We start from the raw sequence: 21378 nt of genomic DNA, 5'->3' as shown, positions 1-21378 counted from the left end.
TCGTATACAATTAATAAGAGCCCGTTGTCCCTAAGCTTAAGATATTAGATAGATGAAATTCGAGACCAGATATGTAAATATCTGGTCTCGAATTTCATCTATCTAACACCGTTCTTGAGATTAAGAAAGAACACTGGAAATTTATAGGTCTACAATTTTTTCAAATCGAAGTCCAATTAGGAATAAGCGACGATAACACGTCAAACTCGACTATCGGTTCTAACACGAAGACAAAGAATTTCATTGAAATTTCCAATAGAAACTGTCAATTCAACAGTTTAAATTCTGCTTAATCGTATGAGCTTATTCGTCTAACTAATTAACGAACATCAAACAGTGCTTTGTTTCCTTCGTACCTGTGACAGATCAATGCATTTAACAAGCGCTCGCAACTCCATCATTTCAACTTTGAAAAATTCTTCTTAATGTTACTTCCTTATTTAAATAACATCTTCAATCAAGTTTGTCTTAATAAAATGTGTTTGAATAATTATGAATACACGAGATCCATGATTATAGAAATGCATTATCTTATATTTATGGAAGTTGCGCTACATGACAATTATAAATATTTAATATACTTGTTTCTACAAAAGTAGAACACGTGCCCGATGGTAACAGCTGTTATTTATCTAATAAGGAAGTAATTTTTATAATTAGTCGTATTGATTAGCGAAGAATTAATGGATATTAAGTAAATCTTCCGTCCTGACACCATCATAATATAATCTAATCGAAAGATCACTTAATTCGGAATTAATCATAACCAAAGCAGTTCGATCTCAATTAGCCTTGAATAAATCATCGTTAAAGCAACTCGATAGCTTTTAAAATTAATTTAATTATAATAAATACAACTAAACATAATTTAATTTTAATTTAATCTTGTTTAAGAATGAAACTACATTTTGTTATTTAAAAAATATCGAAATTAAGACGTTTCTGCCGTTTTATACTAGGAAATTTATGTAATAACTATTTTTATGTTTATTACGTGTTTTAATTTACAATTATATTTAAAATTAATTATTTTTATCTTCCCTGCTATAAGAAAAAGTATGGCTTATGTTTTTACACTCAGGGGACCTTACAACGTCAAGAAATGCAAAAAATTTAGGATTTTTTTCTTTACATTTCTGTGTAGAGGTACGATTTTTTCCACCCAATTTAAAATTTAATAATTCCCGCGTCTTCTGTCGAAAACTTCTGAAATTTTGCGTGATGATTTGCATATTAGGGGGTAACATTTCTAGAAATTTTCAAGAAAATCGAACCATTAGTTCAGAAGATATGGCCCACCCTCTTAATATCCACGAATCAATATGAGGACTTGTAAAAGTAATGATAGCAATTATATTTCTAATTAGTTTTCTTATTTATGATTTCGTGACATAACATTTTAAATAATAAACTGCTTTCAAGAGAAGAATTTCATGAATTAAACAGGATAAAAATTAATTTTAAAAATGCATATCTCTGATTCTCCTACATTTAGTTTAAAGATACATTAGGAAGTTCAACAATTCACAACATTAAGTTTATTCTAAACTTATATTGACAGAATGTTAACGAGTTTGGATACAAACAAACGAGGAGAGAGAGAGAGTTCGTTGATCTATAAAGTCAATCAACATAATAATTCATCCGTTCATTCGAAACAATAAAAATAATCAATGCATAGTCCCTTGCAACTTCTTCAATTTCGTCTTCTCTATTTACATTTTACCAGAAAATCTCCAAAGTGTTTTGATATATGAAGTATGACTTGTCATGCTTCTTATATCAAAATAATCAAAAATATTTATAGGAAATTCTGTCACTCAGAAAATATTTATATGAAAATTTATGTTTGAGATTCTACAGTTGTTCCACTTTTTATGCTTGACGTGCCTAAATGCCGGCTTGAAAGTTGGAGTGTTTACATTAAAGCTGTACATCGCTGGAGTTGTTTATAAGTTGCAATGTCTTCTATTGCAATTTTACTAAAAAACAAAAATTAGTTGCAAACCATTTCGATAAACCTGTAGGCAATAGTAAATATTACTAAGAAGTACTGTCATTTGATTCATTTGTTGTACAGAAGTTAATTAAAATTAATAATTAAAATACAGAAAATTTTCTGTTTAATATAATTAAGCAGTTTTTTCAATTTTAACGTAGATATATTTATTTTAAATAGTATTTTAAATGCTCATCCAATAATTTAAACATTCATAGTTTAATAAGATATAATGAAATATAATGAACATCTGAACATATTACAATTACATTGCATGACGTGGACTGTATTGACTGTTTTTACAGGCATAAAATGTAAAATAAATGAATAGATAGTTGACGTAAAGTAAATATATTAATATATTTGGAAAATAATAGACTATTCAATTATTATGTAGAATAAATTTCACTCCTTTGCGTAATAATGATGCTTGAAATAATTATCTATTATATTTATTACCATTATGTATATATATATAGTATGCGAGTCACTATAGTTAATTAAACATGAAATTCCCTCGATACGTATAAAAAATTAAAATGTGAGTAATATAAATAATACATATTTATTAATAATGAAGTCTTTCTACTTGCAAATTGTGTGAGCTTGCTAAAGATTTGCAAGTGGCAAAACCACATTATCAGTCAGTAAATTTATAATAAGCACATCAGTACATCATAATAAAAGTGATATATTATTTCTTATACATTATTTATAACGTGTAAAAATTATTGTGATATGGTCATAATGCCAGGTTGCAATTTTTAATCATATTTTTAATTTATTTCATTTAAAATATAAGCTCTCCATCTCAAATTAATAGTTTTTCCCCTGTAAATCATACTTTCCCCGATAACAACAGAGCCATGCCGGTCAGCTCCGTTCAGAGAAAAAATTTTTGAATTGAAATCACGTGACTTCCGATCTAGACCGGAAGTTTATGTATGATTAATAGAGATCCTCTGCCCCTAAGCTTTCCATATCTGGTCTCGATTTTTATCTATCTAACACCGTTCTTGAGATTAAAGAAGGAGAGACAGTGACAATGGAAAAATATATAGGTCTAGAATTTTTTCAGATTGCAGCCCAAAAAATGAATTATTCCATTAATAGATTTAATTATATCAAATTAAGACGAATAAAATATTATTTATTTAACAGAATTTCAACATTTAAAACATTCTTCGAATTGATCTTCCATTCATTGACGGTAGAAAGTTAAGAATAGTTTAACTCATTCATCGCATTAATTTATAATTAACGAATAAAAATTTTATATATATAAATTAAAAGATCTTTAATTAATTTAAAATTTTATTAAAATAATAAATATGAATTATAAATTGTTTTAATCAATTAGACAATTCTTGTTCAAAATTAATAAATTTAAAACTTTTAAATTTATTTTAAAATATAATCGTTTATCGAAATGTATTAGAAATTTATTAATTTCATTCCAAATAAGGTGAGGGCTCCATTACTCCCAAGGGGCACACCAAGTTTGGACTAGTGACACCAAGAAATCGCCTAGACTAGGTGATATCTTGTCATTTCTTAAAAGAAAATAATTGAAATTGGTCAAAATAATAGTCCACATTCGTGGGCAGTAATGGGACCCCCTATCTTACTTTCAAATGGTTTAAGTATACTATAATCATAAAAATTAAAAACTATACATCTATACAGTGACACGTTATCCAACGGGCAGAAAGGGCGCTTACCTGGGGCCACCACCAACAAAGAGTCCCAAATCAATTTATTTTTGTATATATATATATATTTGTAACTGAGGAAAATAAAACTGAATATTAAATGCGACTTTCAAATTTAAAATAGCTTGAATATTATCTAAATGTAATTTAATTTAAAAAAGCGTATGTAAATATAGACATGTGATGGGATGAGAACCTTAAGGCACAATAAATCTACTGTATACATCTTCCTACTTTCTTACAAATGCTCAACCAACGTATCTAGACCATTCCATAATAATTCAGACTTTTAATGCCGAGGAAACAATTTACAAACGTTTCTAAATTATCTCGAAATTCTGAGAAGATGCGGGTTTAATGATCCGAGATGAAATTTTGCAGGTGAAAATGGCTTTGAAAGTACATTTCAAAGTGCTTTTTTTACGGCAGAATACGTTAAATAAAGCGAGTTTCATTTGAAAATACGTAAGTACAAATTATTAAATTTGTTTTTCATAAACAATATACCAAAATTTTGTCAATAAACGAAGCGAAATATATATATATATTCAAATTTATTAGATAATAAATTCTCGTGTTCGAAAATCGGAATTTGTAAGTATAACACATTATAATTAATAAAGATTATAATACTTTAACCATAAAATTAAAGGATATTTATGTATTTAACTTTCGAAATTGTATACTTTTAATATTGAATTCACTTAATAATCATATTACAGATACAATTGAGTTAGGTTATATTACAAGGGGGATAATAAGATTTAACTCGCTAATTTTTATAATATAAAAGTGTAAAAATGGTGTTAAATCGAGCGCATATTTCAGACTTTTAAGCGTTATTTCTCTTTGGTATGGTCATTTGTACACAAACAGAGAGATAACTGTGTATAAACATAAACAAATATAGCGAGAATTGTATTACTCGACGTCTAACACAGGGTGATACACAACAACTCGTAAGATTTTACAAATTAAAGCAATAGAAGTAAGTCTTTGGTTCTATACAGCAGTTAATTGTTGGAGAGTGGATAGAAAGAGCTTACAAACACCCATGCAGTATGGAATACGTCCATCTCCAATAGCAGAGAATATTACTGCATAAGCAAATATACTTTCGAAGGATGACACTTAGTTTTAAATTAGTATCTCGTATAAATTTAATCCCTGCATAGATAAATAAGAGACTGTACGATCTTAAAAGGCGTTTAGTAGTCAGTTGATTGTTCACCAGAGCTTTTTATATTATGGAAAAAATAAAGATATTTCTTGCTTCCATATCTCATTTTTAATAAAATGACAAAAAGTAAATTATCATAAGCAAATTAGAAGATTTGCAAGAAATATTAACTAAAAATTCTAATGACAAAGAAAAATTCTCATCATTATAATTTTTGCCAGTCTTCTTAATTAGCGTTATTCTAATTAGAATTGAAAAATTTCTACGTTAATTAGAGTAATTAAAAAGAACTGCAATAATCCAGTCTAAAAGAATATAAGTATAAATCTAAAGAATCTGTCAGCATCCATGTAATATTCATTATGGTTTAGTTTACTTGTTTACGGCAGCGCGACTCGTACCTCCAGGGAGGACTTTCTATGAGAAACTGGCCCCATTTAGATGTGTTACTAACGTGAAGAAACCCGTAAAACTACACGTGGCCAACCTCTTGACCAGGCGCGAATCAACGATTAGTGTTTAGTGGTTTTATCCACAATATTCAACGTTTTCTAATATAAATCTAGGTGAAAAGTCATTAATTTTAGCAATATATATATATATTTTTAATCCTTTTATAATTTTTTTAAAATTAAAATCATATTATTATTTTAAATCTCAAATTATTCTAAGCGAAATTTCTCAATAATTATTAAATCATTGAGAAATTTCGAATAACCATAAGCTAGAAACATAAGAGAAACTTAAATTAAACCCTAAATTATATATTTTTTTCTTTTAAAATTAATCTAACAAATACTATTATATATAAATTTGTATAAATATTGTAACGTATACGATGATCACGAATAAATTTTCTTATTGATCGTCGGTTAGAAATGCCAAATTTTCAAATTAATTTAATTGATCTAGTCTATATGAATAAATAAAATTGATAGATCTAGTAAATTTTTTTCCTCTAATATCTTTCATTAAATATACTTTATGACTTATTCTTCCTTTCGTTATAGCATCATTTATAATTGATAATTCGTCCATCGAATCAAATGATGCGGAGATGACACGGAATTTTATCAATTCATAAATGAAAAGCTTAAAATAAAGGATAATAATTTTAAATTTTATAAATTATATGACAAACCTCCTCCTCACCTTATAGATATTTCAATTTAATATTTTTTTCTGCTGGGGTAGAAAGTATTATAAGAAGTATTCCGTTTCAATACACGACTACAGAAGTTTGTAAAAATATAAAATGCTCAGAAATAAAATAAATAAAAGTATATTTATTTGTGTGCTTAAAGTCTTTTATTTTGTGTCGAGATTCCTTTCCCTCGATATAACTCGATTTGTTATATCGAGGGGAGGGAATCGACACAACCAGTGAGGCAACAAATCGTATTAAGAAGCCTCCAAGTATATTCATTTATTTTGTGAATAATTTAATAAATATAATCTACGATTCTTTAACAGTGTAATAATTAAAAACGATTTATAAAATGATTACAAATACGTTTACGTGTTTAATATACGAAGTTATATAAAAGGATATTCGTATAATGTAAAAGTTTTGTTGTGGAATATAACAGATTTCTAAAGCATTTCGAAGTTTTTCATTGTTCTACCTCCCAGCATCGTATAAATTTCCTAAATGCGTATACTTTCATTTTAGTGTTCATTTATAGTTTATGGTAAAAGTTTGAAAGTAGTCTTCCTTTCTTGACCCCCTGAGGGCCACGTAGCAACCCTCTAGGTGGTCGGGATTCGCGGTCGAAAACAGTTTTGTAGGACAATGACATCAGAATAGAAGAAAAAAACAGAACGAAAGTGTCAATGTCGTATTGCCAGTCACCACGTGAATTCTTAAAATGTTCCCTAATACATTAAAAATGATCCATGGATGCACGAGAAAGTCTTGTTTGTTTTATAAATTAATTTCAAGTTTATTTTTTATCAAATATTTCTCGAATTTTATATAAAAATCGGGATTTTTTTTTATTATTCTCTTCAGTAAGGTTGACAGTTATTAATTAAAGTTTAGAAAACATACGTAAAATAATTGAATTATAAAAATAAAATTGTTTTATTATATATTAAATTAAAGGAAATGAAATAATTACTTACGCTACGTCTTCTAATTTCATTCCTTTTAATTTGCTATGCAAAATGGCACAACTTTTATGGTCAGATTGACCCACAGCACTTCTACGTTTTAACCTTACACCGGGTGGTATGTCAGGCACTGTGAGTAGATTAGGATCATTCGGATCCTTATACACAACATCTTCAGTTTCTAACTGACTGGTTATAGTTGCAGTCGATGCCCTCCGGAAGCTCGGTGACAGAGGATTAGGAGAGGATGATCTCCTCCTCACATGTCTTCCAGCAGATCCAATCATAGTCTATTCTTAGTTTACACTTCTTATTACAAAACTGAAAAAAAGACCGAAAATATCCGATTATTGATGAATTTTTTATAAGTTATTTTAACACAGAGATAAATCTTTTAAAGTTTTACAAAGGATAAATAAGTGTTAATTATGCAAAATAAATTAATTTATAATTAAATACAGCCAATTTTCGAAACCCTTAATTGTCAATTAACTAATTAAGTTCGTGGACCCACCAAAAGAAAACTGCTTATTAAATAAAGGTTAATTTAACAAGAATCATTACTTCTATTAATCTTATTAGTTCCGGGTTTTTCATTTAGTGCCATCTGTCGTATTTTTTACTAATTATTAAATTAAAAAATAGGCTTATATATATATATATATTCATTTAGGCTTACGCAAAGTGGACAAAACGGCGCCCCCTCGGTTCGACCCAAAAATTCCCTAAATTATAATCGTAAAAGTGATTTATCTGTCTTAAAATTTCTCCTCCATCTTTAAAAAATATTCAGAAAATTAAATAATTAAATAAAAATTTGTTNTAAATATTGACATAAGATAATTTAATATAAGATAAAGAAAACAATATAAAATTTACTAATGGGTATTGACGTTATTGTTAAAATATAAATATTTTCAAAATATGACTGAAACGTTCTTAAATAATTATATTATTCCGTTTGAATAAAAGTAAAATAACGTTTAAAGAGGAATCGAGTCAGTTGAGCAATAAACTATTTAATCTGTAACCATGGCAATGCAAAATGGTTGATGTTATTCCATTCAGAATTCGGACTAAATTAATTATAGATCAGTTGTTACTCGAGGGAACTTAATGTAAATAAATTTTTCTTTCCTCCGAAATAAAAAGGATGAAGGGGGGAGAAAATAAGAAAAGAAAAAAAAAATATATGTGCTACGATTATTTATAGTACGACGGCAATTTTTCCACGAATTTTTATCCACTAAGATCGACATTATAAGATGTTAAATTGGGTCACGTGACCGACGACGAAAGGTAAATGATACCCGCCGTTACCATAGTAACGTCATGAAATTCTAAGAATTTCGTCTGAAAGATATTTAAATTTTTAAATCTATCCGACTGAATTATTAAATGTAAAAGTATACGTTGAATAATTTCCTTAATGACGTATTAAGCCGAAATATTCGTTTGGTAACACGCTTTGTATAATGTATTTAGATTTAGCAAAGAAGAAGAAAGTGACGTCGAAATTCTACGTAAAAGGTGAACCGTACGCTTTATAATGGGAGATAGAAAAATAAATATGAAAATGATCGATGTTGAAAACATTCGTAAGTTAATGACATTCGCGTAAACGATTATGAAAACCTGTAAAGTGCTTGTCAAATATATTTGCTCCTTATCTCAGTTAAGCGTTACGCATACAGAAAAAAAAAAGAAGAAGGAAATTATATTTATTACTTGAAAAATTCTTTTCGAGATGTTAGTTCCTGTCAACAGTATATTGTTTCTCTAAAACAGATTTAAGAATTTATTTATTTATACACATTGGATTTGCGATATTTTTCTATTGACTAAAGTCTTGTTTTACAAATTAGTTTTGTTTTATTACAAAAATTTATTTATAAAAATTCTATCCTGAAAGCTTCTGCGTATTCTAAATAAATAAAATTTAATAAGATTAACGTAATTTATAAGGAAACTTCCAGCTCAAACGGTTCATGTAAATTACTGGAAAAAAAATGTAAAATTCTGTTATATTTTTCATTTTTTATCCTATAATTTTTTAGATAATATCGAAAGGTAAGTGTTTACTAATATTTTTTATAAATGTTTTACCGGTACAGAAGGTTTTTTTCGTTTAATTTACAGTTAACAATAACATAAGTGAAAGGCCAACTTACAACTACAGTTATAAGTTAAACGAAAAAAAAATGCAAATATAACAGCTTGATAATAAAATTTCCGTATTTTATTTACTTCTTTACACTGAAAACTATGAATAGCGTGTATTTAATTTTCACAGAAAGCGCTCCATTGTCACTAAAAGCTGCGCTACTTAAAAGTACTGTACATCACGAATGAATAGAGTGCTTTTTAAAGATCCGTAAAATGTAGATCCGCATTATGAAAGACTTATACTACTAATGTACTTTTAAAACATCAATACAGCTAAAGATTTTCAACTGGGATGAACAATTCTAAATTTTAAATTGATTTTGCGGTAAATCCCGCATCTCATATCATTACAGGAGTGTCAAATTAGTTTGATTGCTTTCAATCGGGACCGGCTCAAACGTCATTTTTCCGGTCCCCTTTTTTTGCAAATATTTTGGGGCCTCGCTAATAAATTTCCCTGCAAAGTCTCCAGTAGGCCTCATTCTTAATGCTTCAGAGAACTATAACTGTTTGAATTTACATTGCGTTGCATTCGCTATATTCAGAAATCTCGATTAAACAGTGAAAATTTAAATCGAAAGTATGATAATCCTTAAATATTAAACACCTCATTAAATCTAATAACAATCGCGACGTTTCTAATGAATTAACCCAAATAATATAGCGTTGGTTCCTAAATAATTTATTGCAAAACTAAATATTTGAGATTTGTAAGTGAAGTGTGTTTAACTAGTTCATGAAAAATAGACAAGTGAATTGAATGAAATTTTAATGAGCGAAAATTTTTAATTATATTTTTAATTTATTTCATTTAAAATATATGCTCTCCATTTTAAATCAATAGGATCTTACCCCTGTACATCATACTTTTCCTGACAACAATAGAGTCGTGCCGGTCATCTGTGTAACTGTATTTTGAGAAAATTTTTGAATTGAAATCACAGGACTTCCAGTCTAAACTGGAAATTCGTATACAGTTAATAAGAGCCCGTTGTCCCTAAGCTTAAGATATTAGCTAGATAAAATTCGAGACCAGATATTTACATATCTCAAGAACGGTGTTAGATAGATGAAATTCGAGACCAGATATGTAAATATCTGGTCTCGAATTTCATCTATCTAACACCGTTCTTGAGATTAAGGAAGAACACTGGAAATTTATAGGTCTACAATTTTTTCAAATCGACGTCCAATTAGGAATAAGCGACGATAACACGCCAAACTCGACTATCGGTTCTAACACGAAGACAAGAATTTCATTGAAATTTCCAATAGAAACTGTCAATTCAACAGTTTAAATTCTGCTTAATCGTATGAGCTTATTCGTCTAACTAATTAACGAACATCAAACAGTGCTTTGTTTCCTTCGTACCTGTGACAGATCAATGCATTTAACAAGCGCTCGCAACTCCATCATTTCAACTTTGAAAAATTCTTCTTAATGTTACTTCCTTATTTAAATAACATCTTCAATCAAGTTTGTCTTAATAAAATGTGTTTGAATAATTATGAATACACGAGATCCATGATTACAGAAATGCATTATCTTATATTTATGGAAGTTGCGCTACATGACAATTATAAATATTTAATATACTTGTTTCTACAAAAGTAGAACACGTGCCCGATGGTAACAGCTGTTATTTATCTAATAAGGAAGTAATTTTTATAATTAGTCGTATTGATTAGCGAAGAATTAATGGATATTAAGTAAATCTTCCGTCCTGACACCATCATAATATAATCTAATCGAAAGATCACTTAATTCGGAATTAATCATAACCAAAGCAGTTCGATCTCAATTAGCCTTGAATAAATCATCGTTAAAGCAACTCGATAGCTTTTAAAATTAATTTAATTATAATAAATACAACTAAACATAATTTAATTTTAATTTAATCTTGTTTAAGAATGAAACTACATTTTGTTATTTAAAAAATATCGAAATTAAGACGTTTCTGCCGTTTTATACTAGGAAATTTATGTAATAACTATTTTTATGTTTATTACGTGTTTTAATTTACAATTATATTTAAAATTAATTATTTTTATCTTCCCTGCTATAAGAAAAAGTATGGCTTATGTTTTTACACTCAGGGGACCTTACAACGTCAAGAAATGCAAAAAATTTAGGATTTTTTTCTTTACATTTCTGTGTAGAGGTACGATTTTTTCCACCCAATTTAAAATTTAATAATTCCCGCGTCTTCTGTCGAAAACTTCTGAAATTTTGCGTGATGATTTGCATATTAGGGGGTAACATTTCTAGAAATTTTCAAGAAAATCGAACCATTAGTTCAGAAGATATGGCCCACCCTCTTAATATCCACGAATCAATATGAGGACTTGTAAAAGTAATGATAGCAATTATATTTCTAATTAGTTTTCTTATTTATGATTTCGTGACATAACATTTTAAATAATAAACTGCTTTCAAGAGAAGAATTTCATGAATTAAACAGGATAAAAATTAATTTTAAAAATGCATATCTCTGATTCTCCTACATTTAGTTTAAAGATACATTAGGAAGTTCAACAATTCACAACATTAAGTTTATTCTAAACTTATATTGACAGAATGTTAACGAGTTTGGATACAAACAAACGAGGAGAGAGAGAGAGTTCGTTGATCTATAAAGTCAATCAACATAATAATTCATCCGTTCATTCGAAACAATAAAAATAATCAATGCATAGTCCCTTGCAACTTCTTCAATTTCGTCTTCTCTATTTACATTTTACCAGAAAATCTCCAAAGTGTTTTGATATATGAAGTATGACTTGTCATGCTTCTTATATCAAAATAATCAAAAATATTTATAGGAAATTCTGTCACTCAGAAAATATTTATATGAAAATTTATGTTTGAGATTCTACAGTTGTTCCACTTTTTATGCTTGACGTGCCTAAATGCCGGCTTGAAAGTTGGAGTGTTTACATTAAAGCTGTACATCGCTGGAGTTGTTTATAAGTTGCAATGTCTTCTATTGCAATTTTACTAAAAAACAAAAATTAGTTGCAAACCATTTCGATAAACCTGTAGGCAATAGTAAATATTACTAAGAAGTACTGTCATTTGATTCATTTGTTGTACAGAAGTTAATTAAAATTAATAATTAAAATACAGAAAATTTTCTGTTTAATATAATTAAGCAGTTTTTTCAATTTTAACGTAGATATATTTATTTTAAATAGTATTTTAAATGCTCATCCAATAATTTAAACATTCATAGTTTAATAAGATATAATGAAATATAATGAACATCTGAACATATTACAATTACATTGCATGACGTGGACTGTATTGACTGTTTTTACAGGCATAAAATGTAAAATAAATGAATAGATAGTTGACGTAAAGTAAATATATTAATATATTTGGAAAATAATAGACTATTCAATTATTATGTAGAATAAATTTCACTCCTTTGCGTAATAATGATGCTTGAAATAATTATCTATTATATTTATTACCATTATGTATATATATATAGTATGCGAGTCACTATAGTTAATTAAACATGAAATTCCCTCGATACGTATAAAAAATTAAAATGTGAGTAATATAAATAATACATATTTATTAATAATGAAGTCTTTCTACTTGCAAATTGTGTGAGCTTGCTAAAGATTTGCAAGTGGCAAAACCACATTATCAGTCAGTAAATTTATAATAAGCACATCAGTACATCATAATAAAAGTGATATATTATTTCTTATACATTATTTATAACGTGTAAAAATTATTGTGATATGGTCATAATGCCGGGTTGCAATTTTTAATCATATTTTTAATTTATTTCATTTAAAATATAAGCTCTCCATCTCAAATTAATAGTTTTTCCCCTGTAAATCATACTTTCCCCGATAACAACAGAGCCATGCCGGTCAGCTCCGTTCAGAGAAAAAATTTTTGAATTGAAATCACGTGACTTCCGATCTAGACCGGAAGTTTATGTATGATTAATAGAGATCCTCTGCCCCTAAGCTTTCCATATCTGGTCTCGATTTTTATCTATCTAACACCGTTCTTGAGATTAAAGAAGGAGAGACAGTGACAATGGAAAAATATATAGGTCTAGAATTTTTTCAGATTGCAGCCCAAAAAATGAATTATTCCATTAATAGATTTAATTATATCAAATTAAGACGAATAAAATATTATTTATTTAACAGAATTTCAACATTTAAAACATTCTTCGAATTGATCTTCCATTCATTGACGGTAGAAAGTTAAGAATAGTTTAACTCATTCATCGCATTAATTTATAATTAACGAATAAAAATTTTATATATATAAATTAAAAGATCCTTAATTAATTTAAAATTTTATTAAAATAATAAATATGAATTATAAATTGTTTTAATCAATTAGACAATTCTTGTTCAAAATTAATAAATTTAAAACTTTTAAATTTATTTTAAAATATAATCGTTTATCGAAATGTATTAGAAATTTATTAATTTCATTCCAAATAAGGTGAGGGCTCCATTACTCCCAAGGGGCACACCAAGTTTGGACTAGTGACACCAAGAAATCGCCTAGACTAGGTGATATCTTGTCATTTCTTAAAAGAAAATAATTGAAATTGGTCAAAATAATAGTCCACATTCGTGGGCAGTAATGGGACCCCCTATCTTACTTTCAAATGGTTTAAGTATACTATAATCATAAAAATTAAAAACTATACATCTATACAGTGACACGTTATCCAACGGGCAGAAAGGGCGCTTACCTGGGGCCACCACCAACAAAGAGTCCCAAATCAATTTATTTTTGTATATATATATATATTTGTAACTGAGGAAAATAAAACTGAATATTAAATGCGACTTTCAAATTTAAAATAGCTTGAATATTATCTAAATGTAATTTAATTTAAAAAAGCGTATGTAAATATAGACATGTGATGGGATGAGAACCTTAAGGCACAATAAATCTACTGTATACATCTTCCTACTTTCTTACAAATGCTCAACCAACGTATCTAGACCATTCCATAATAATTCAGACTTTTAATGCCGAGGAAACAATTTACAAACGTTTCTAAATTATCTCGAAATTCTGAGAAGATGCGGGTTTAATGATCCGAGATGAAATTTTGCAGGTGAAAATGGCTTTGAAAGTACATTTCAAAGTGCTTTTTTTACGGCAGAATACGTTAAATAAAGCGAGTTTCATTTGAAAATACGTAAGTACAAATTATTAAATTTGTTTTTCATAAACAATATACCAAAATTTTGTCAATAAACGAAGCGAAATATATATATATATTCAAATTTATTAGATAATAAATTCTCGTGTTCGAAAATCGGAATTTGTAAGTATAACACATTATAATTAATAAAGATTATAATACTTTAACCATAAAATTAAAGGATATTTATGTATTTAACTTTCGAAATTGTATACTTTTAATATTGAATTCACTTAATAATCATATTACAGATACAATTGAGTTAGGTTATATTACAAGGGGGATAATAAGATTTAACTCGCTAATTTTTATAATATAAAAGTGTAAAAATGGTGTTAAATCGAGCGCATATTTCAGACTTTTAAGCGTTATTTCTCTTTGGTATGGTCATTTGTACACAAACAGAGAGATAACTGTGTATAAACATAAACAAATATAGCGAGAATTGTATTACTCGACGTCTAACACAGGGTGATACACAACAACTCGTAAGATTTTACAAATTAAAGCAATAGAAGTAAGTCTTTGGTTCTATACAGCAGTTAATTGTTGGAGAGTGGATAGAAAGAGCTTACAAACACCCATGCAGTATGGAATACGTCCATCTCCAATAGCAGAGAATATTACTGCATAAGCAAATATACTTTCGAAGGATGACACTTAGTTTTAAATTAGTATCTCGTATAAATTTAATCCCTGCATAGATAAATAAGAGACTGTACGATCTTAAAAGGCGTTTAGTAGTCAGTTGATTGTTCACCAGAGCTTTTTATATTATGGAAAAAATAAAGATATTTCTTGCTTCCATATCTCATTTTTAATAAAATGACAAAAAGTAAATTATCATAAGCAAATTAGAAGATTTGCAAGAAATATTAACTAAAAATTCTAATGACAAAGAAAAATTCTCATCATTATAATTTTTGCCAGTCTTCTTAATTAGCGTTATTCTAATTAGAATTGAAAAATTTCTACGTTAATTAGAGTAATTAAAAAGAACTGCAATAATCCAGTCTAAAAGAATATAAGTATAAATCTAAAGAATCTGTCAGCATCCATGTAATATTCATTATGGTTTAGTTTACTTGTTTACGGCAGCGCGACTCGTACCTCCAGGGAGGACTTTCTATGAGAAACTGGCCCCATTTAGATGTGTTACTAACGTGAAGAAACCCGTAAAACTACACGTGGCCAACCTCTTGACCAGGCGCGAATCAACGATTAGTGTTTAGTGGTTTTATCCACAATATTCAACGTTTTCTAATATAAATCTAGGTGAAAAGTCATTAATTTTAGCAATATATATATATATTTTTAATCCTTTTATAATTTTTTTAAAATTAAAATCATATTATTATTTTAAATCTCAAATTATTCTAAGCGAAATTTCTCAATAATTATTAAATCATTGAGAAATTTCGAATAACCATAAGCTAGAAACATAAGAGAAACTTAAATTAAACCCTAAATTATATATTTTTTTCTTTTAAAATTAATCTAACAAATACTATTATATATAAATTTGTATAAATATTGTAACGTATACGATGATCACGAATAAATTTTCTTATTGATCGTCGGTTAGAAATGCCAAATTTTCAAATTAATTTAATTGATCTAGTCTATATGAATAAATAAAATTGATAGATCTAGTAAATTTTTTTCCTCTAATATCTTTCATTAAATATACTTTATGACTTATTCTTCCTTTCGTTATAGCATCATTTATAATTGATAATTCGTCCATCGAATCAAATGATGCGGAGATGACACGGAATTTTATCAATTCATAAATGAAAAGCTTAAAATAAAGGATAATAATTTTAAATTTTATAAATTATATGACAAACCTCCTCCTCACCTTATAGATATTTCAATTTAATATTTTTTTCTGCTGGGGTAGAAAGTATTATAAGAAGTATTCCGTTTCAATACACGACTACAGAAGTTTGTAAAAATATAAAATGCTCAGAAATAAAATAAATAAAAGTATATTTATTTGTGTGCTTAAAGTCTTTTATTTTGTGTCGAGATTCCTTTCCCTCGATATAACTCGATTTGTTATATCGAGGGGAAGGAATCGACACAACCAGTGAGGCAACAAATCGTATTAAGAAGCCTCCAAGTATATTCATTTATTTTGTGAATAATTTAATAAATATAATCTACGATTCTTTAACAGTGTAATAATTAAAAACGATTTATAAAATGATTACAAATACGTTTACGTGTTTAATATACGAAGTTATATAAAAGGATATTCGTATAATGTAAAAGTTTTGTTGTGGAATATAACAGATTTCTAAAGCATTTCGAAGTTTTTCATTGTTCTACCTCCCAGCATCGTATAAATTTCCTAAATGCGTATACTTTCATTTTAGTGTTCATTTATAGTTTATGGTAAAAGTTTGAAAGTAGTCTTCCTTTCTTGACCCCCTGAGGGCCACGTAGCAACCCTCTAGGTGGTCGGGATTCGCGGTCGAAAACAGTTTTGTAGGACAATGACATCAGAATAGAAGAAAAAAACAGAACGAAAGTGTCAATGTCGTATTGCCAGTCACCACGTGAATTCTTAAAATGTTCCCTAATACATTAAAAATGATCCATGGATGCACGAGAAAGTCTTGTTTGTTTTATAAATTAATTTCAAGTTTATTTTTTATCAAATATTTCTCGAATTTTATATAAAAATCGGGATTTTTTTTTTATTATTCTCTTCAGTAAGGTTGACAGTTATTAATTAAAGTTTAGAAAACATACGTAAAATAATTGAATTATAAAAATAAAATTGTTTTATTATATATTAAATTAAAGGAAATGAAATAATTACTTACGCTACGTCTTCTAATTTCATTCCTTTTNGAGACATTTGTGTATCAGGGAAATCGATGGTACTAAATTTTGACAGTTAAAGGTCCAGGAGATGAGGGGGATCACGTATCATATCTCGAGTAGGATCGGAATATTTACAAGAGAATATTTTATCATCTATTTGATATTTAAAATAAATCTCTAACCGAATATTGAACAATTCTTTCGTTACTTATTATCTAAATATATTTAATAAATACATTGTCAAACAATGAATGCCATATTAGTTATGAGATATATGTCATTAAAAAAATTGAAAACAGCTGTGAGATCAAGATTAATACTTTAGAAATTTCACCAGTAACATAATTAATTAACTTGTAGCTTGACAGTAATCCAAATATATGATGTTATCGTCTAATAAAATAAGCATAACACATTATAACATCTGTAGAGATTTTTTAAGTGTAAATATTAATCAAATGATGGATCGATTTTTAACCATTTCATCATTTACTAGTTTACTAAACAATAGGCTTATTAATGGTTATAAATTTATATTTGGGCAGTTATTCGTCATAAAACACGTTATATTTCTTCTTATTGTAACAAAGATAATTCATGAATTACTAAAATAGAAGTTTAACACTTTATTTTTTCTTCTCCATTGCGTATATTCCTAATAAAATCACATGCAATAAATTTTAACCTTATAAACTATTGTATATTTTTGACTTTTTAAAAGTGTTTATATATAACACTGGATCTCGAATACTATACCCCCATACTTATGAATCTTTTCTACTTATAAAAATATATGTAAAAATTTATTTATTTAAATTATATTCGCTTAAATTTATTTACATAAAGCCTATTTACATCTGTGAATTATGTATGCTATTTATTATTTTCTATATTATTACTATTGTTATCTTTTTACACTCGTATTTTTATCTAGAGATGTTAATATTTTACGAGAAGTGGCATCTTTGCTTTTACTATAAAGCTTTCTATATATGTTTATAAATAAATAAAAATCATAAAATTTATCTTTGAAATACATGTTTATTTAATAATATTGCTTTTTTACAAATAATAAACTTTTCTTCAATTGTTAAAGTACTTTATTCAATTATACGAAGATTTGTTACTTAGATAAAAATACAGTATTGAAATATTTCATTTCATATTTCTTTAAACTTTACTGTTTCAGGATTTAACTCATTTTATATAAACACTAATCCCGGGATCTTATCTTAGAATAAAGTTTATATACGAATAATTTTTAAAAAAGGTAAATCTATTCTTTCAAAATATTATAAGTCGAAAGCTTTAATGTCAATGTTAAGGAAAAGTTTCATGGTAATGTTGTATGAAAGAATTATTTGGATGGATACAATACTTAATACCGGAATTGTAGTATATCTATCTAATGAAAAAGGGATGGAGTTCGACATATTTACTTTAATATCATTGATTCAATTACAAATTAATAGAAAAGGTAAGAAATTATTCATTGCTTTTATGGACTTGGAAAAAGCATTCGATACAGTATATACACCGACATTAATTTCTCTAAATTATACAGCAAGAGAGCTGCAAACAAACTTTCTACAATAATTCTGAAGTTATTTTTTTAGACAACAAAGTTTATATTCTATTGGATAATACATCTTTTTCTCAGTTCAACTACTTATCTAGAGATATTTTGCAGGGGAATCCTATATCCTTCTAGATATTTAATTTTTATTTATCAAAAAAAAAAGAGAGAGAGAGATTTAAAATTCAAACAACAGATGGCGCAAGATATTTAGATAGATAATGCCATACTTGTATTTCTTGTTACCAATAAATAATAATAAGGGAGAAAAAATTGTAAATTTTTATGTAACGAGACATTTTTATCTTGATAAAAACGACATTTCTGTAGCATTTGGTTTCGATATAATAAATCAATATTTGGTAGCATCTGTGGATTTCATTTTTTTTTATTATTATTTTAAAAACGAGCTTCAAATTACGTTCGGCGTATCAAATATCGCTCTTCCGACATTAAAAACAATCTAGGAAATACAAAAAATATATAGTTTTATTCCCCTCCGTCAGGCACTCCATCGTAGTTTATGTTATTGAAAAATCATAAAGTATATTGTATTTTCCATCGCTTTTTTAAAGCTTAAAATAAAGGATAATAATTTTAAATTTTATAAATTATATGACAAACCTCCTCCTCACCTTATAGATATTTCAATTTAATATTTTTTTCTGCTGGNTGTTTTAATCAATTAGACAATTCTTGTTCAAAATTAATAAATTTAAAACTTTTAAATTTATTTTAAAATATAATCGTTTATCGAAATGTATTAGAAATTTATTAATTTCATTCCAAATAAGGTGAGGGCTCCATTACTCCCAAGGGGCACACCAAGTTTGGACTAGTGACACCAAGAAATCGCCTAGACTAGGTGATATCTTGTCATTTCTTAAAAGAAAATAATTGAAATTGGTCAAAATAATAGTCCACATTCGTGGGCAGTAATGGGACCCCCTATCTTACTTTCAAATGGTTTAAGTATACTATAATCATAAAAATTAAAAACTATACATCTATACAGTGACACGTTATCCAACGGGCAGAAAGGGCGCTTACCTGGGGCCACCACCAACAAAGAGTCCCAAATCAATTTATTTTTGTATATATATATATTTCCCTGCTTTAGAGCAAATAAATGCACTTGATGCAGTCACGTACCTGACGTACGTGATCTCAAAACTAACAGCAGAAAGTTATTCTTGGTTGGCGGATACTTCTTTAGGTAAAACATTGATTTTTCTGTTTCTAGCACCCACTACATAATTGATGATTGTGAATAGAGAGTCGTGTTCACATGCAACTGTTAAATGACTGAAAATTGGGACGGGGCTACTACCTCCCTTTTTATTTTCTTTTTTTTTTTATTTCTCTGATACACAATGTGATATTTTTAAACTTCAATTATATCCCAGAAAAGTTATTTTTAACCGAACGAGTTTATTTATTACTTATTTTATTCACGCTGTACCATTACTCAAAATTCGAATGGATGATAGTCCATACCTGATGTTACGAGTCAATAAAATATTGATAAAAAAAAATTCCTTTCGAAGTTCTAAGGTATCTCGATAAATAAATATTAATTTTTTTCTTTTTTCGTTCCTTTTAGTAGATTTCTATGAAAGTAATACAGTTCTTGCTAATTTGAAATTTAATGGAATTTTTATCCATAAAAATATTTCTGAGAAATAAAGATGTAAGTAGATGCTTATCTCTTTGGCAATCGAACGCAAATTGCTATATAGAAAGTGGAAATCTGATACAGTACTGAGAAAAACGAAGCGAAAAAGATGAAGTTTAGTCAATAATAAAAGAAAGAAAAAAAAATATTCCGAAATTTATATACTAAAGACTAAAAAAAAAATGGCGGTAACATTGTTAAATTTCAAATGTTAGAGAGTAATTTACGAAGATTAATTTGGCTTAGTTATATTTTTGGCTTTGAAACTAATGACTAGTTTTGAAATTTATGGTTTGAATAATTGGAATGGTAATTCTAATGGGATCAATTCGATTAAACTCAGTCTAGACTCGACAGATGCGACGATAATTTTGATTCCAATTCTTCATCGAACAGTAGCCAAAAGTAGGAAGCTTGAAAGAATAAAAGTTTGAGCCAAGTTTCTTTAGAAAAATTCCTATTTTTAATATCTATCTCATCTCGATATATTTTACGATTAGATACGTAGATATTTCCCATGCCAGATTTAATAAAAAAGAAAAAGTTTTGATTTATGCAGCATTGGCTGTGTTATCGGGTGGTCACAGTACTTCAAAAGTTAATAGGACTTATAGTCGTAGTCGATATCGTTGGTGCCAGCAAAAATTTTCGTCTATGGAGAAATTGGCAAGATTGCCAATAGTCGACAGTGGCAGACAGGACGGCCGCCGATTCTTATTGTACGCTTGTTAAACTTTAACATTTGAATATATTGCATTTATTTAATCAATAAACGGCATCTAAAATATTGTGCTCATTATTAAAATTGCGTGCAATTTCTTTCTGAATACACAATGACATGATTCAGTCTTAGGTCATTTTTATAAAAGTTTTTTTATTTATTTATTTATCAATTAACCGATTGTTAAATTTGTTATTTCTCTTT

At 27.8% G+C, this 21378-nt stretch overlaps 1 protein-coding gene across 1 annotated transcript in view; it reads right to left on the bottom strand.

The window, feature by feature from the left end:
* LOC111625855 (voltage-dependent calcium channel type A subunit alpha-1-like) overlaps nucleotides 1-21378 on the bottom strand; it is an 83935-nt gene that overhangs the window by 42327 nt on the left and 20230 nt on the right. The window contains exon 2 of the mRNA XM_023369095.1: nucleotides 7016-7324. Coding sequence (XP_023224863.1) covers nucleotides 7016-7290 — 275 coding nt within the window. The 5' untranslated portion in view covers nucleotides 7291-7324. The remainder of the gene's footprint in view (nucleotides 1-7015; nucleotides 7325-21378) is intronic.

The sequence above is a fragment of the Centruroides sculpturatus genome, unplaced genomic scaffold (assembly GCF_000671375.1).
Source record: "Centruroides sculpturatus isolate CEXI.00-Female unplaced genomic scaffold, Cexi_2.0 scaffold427, whole genome shotgun sequence".
NCBI lineage: Eukaryota > Metazoa > Arthropoda > Arachnida > Scorpiones > Buthidae > Centruroides > Centruroides sculpturatus.
The sequence above is the reverse complement of the archived record's forward strand: the minus strand, read 5'-3'. Positions and strand labels throughout refer to the sequence as shown.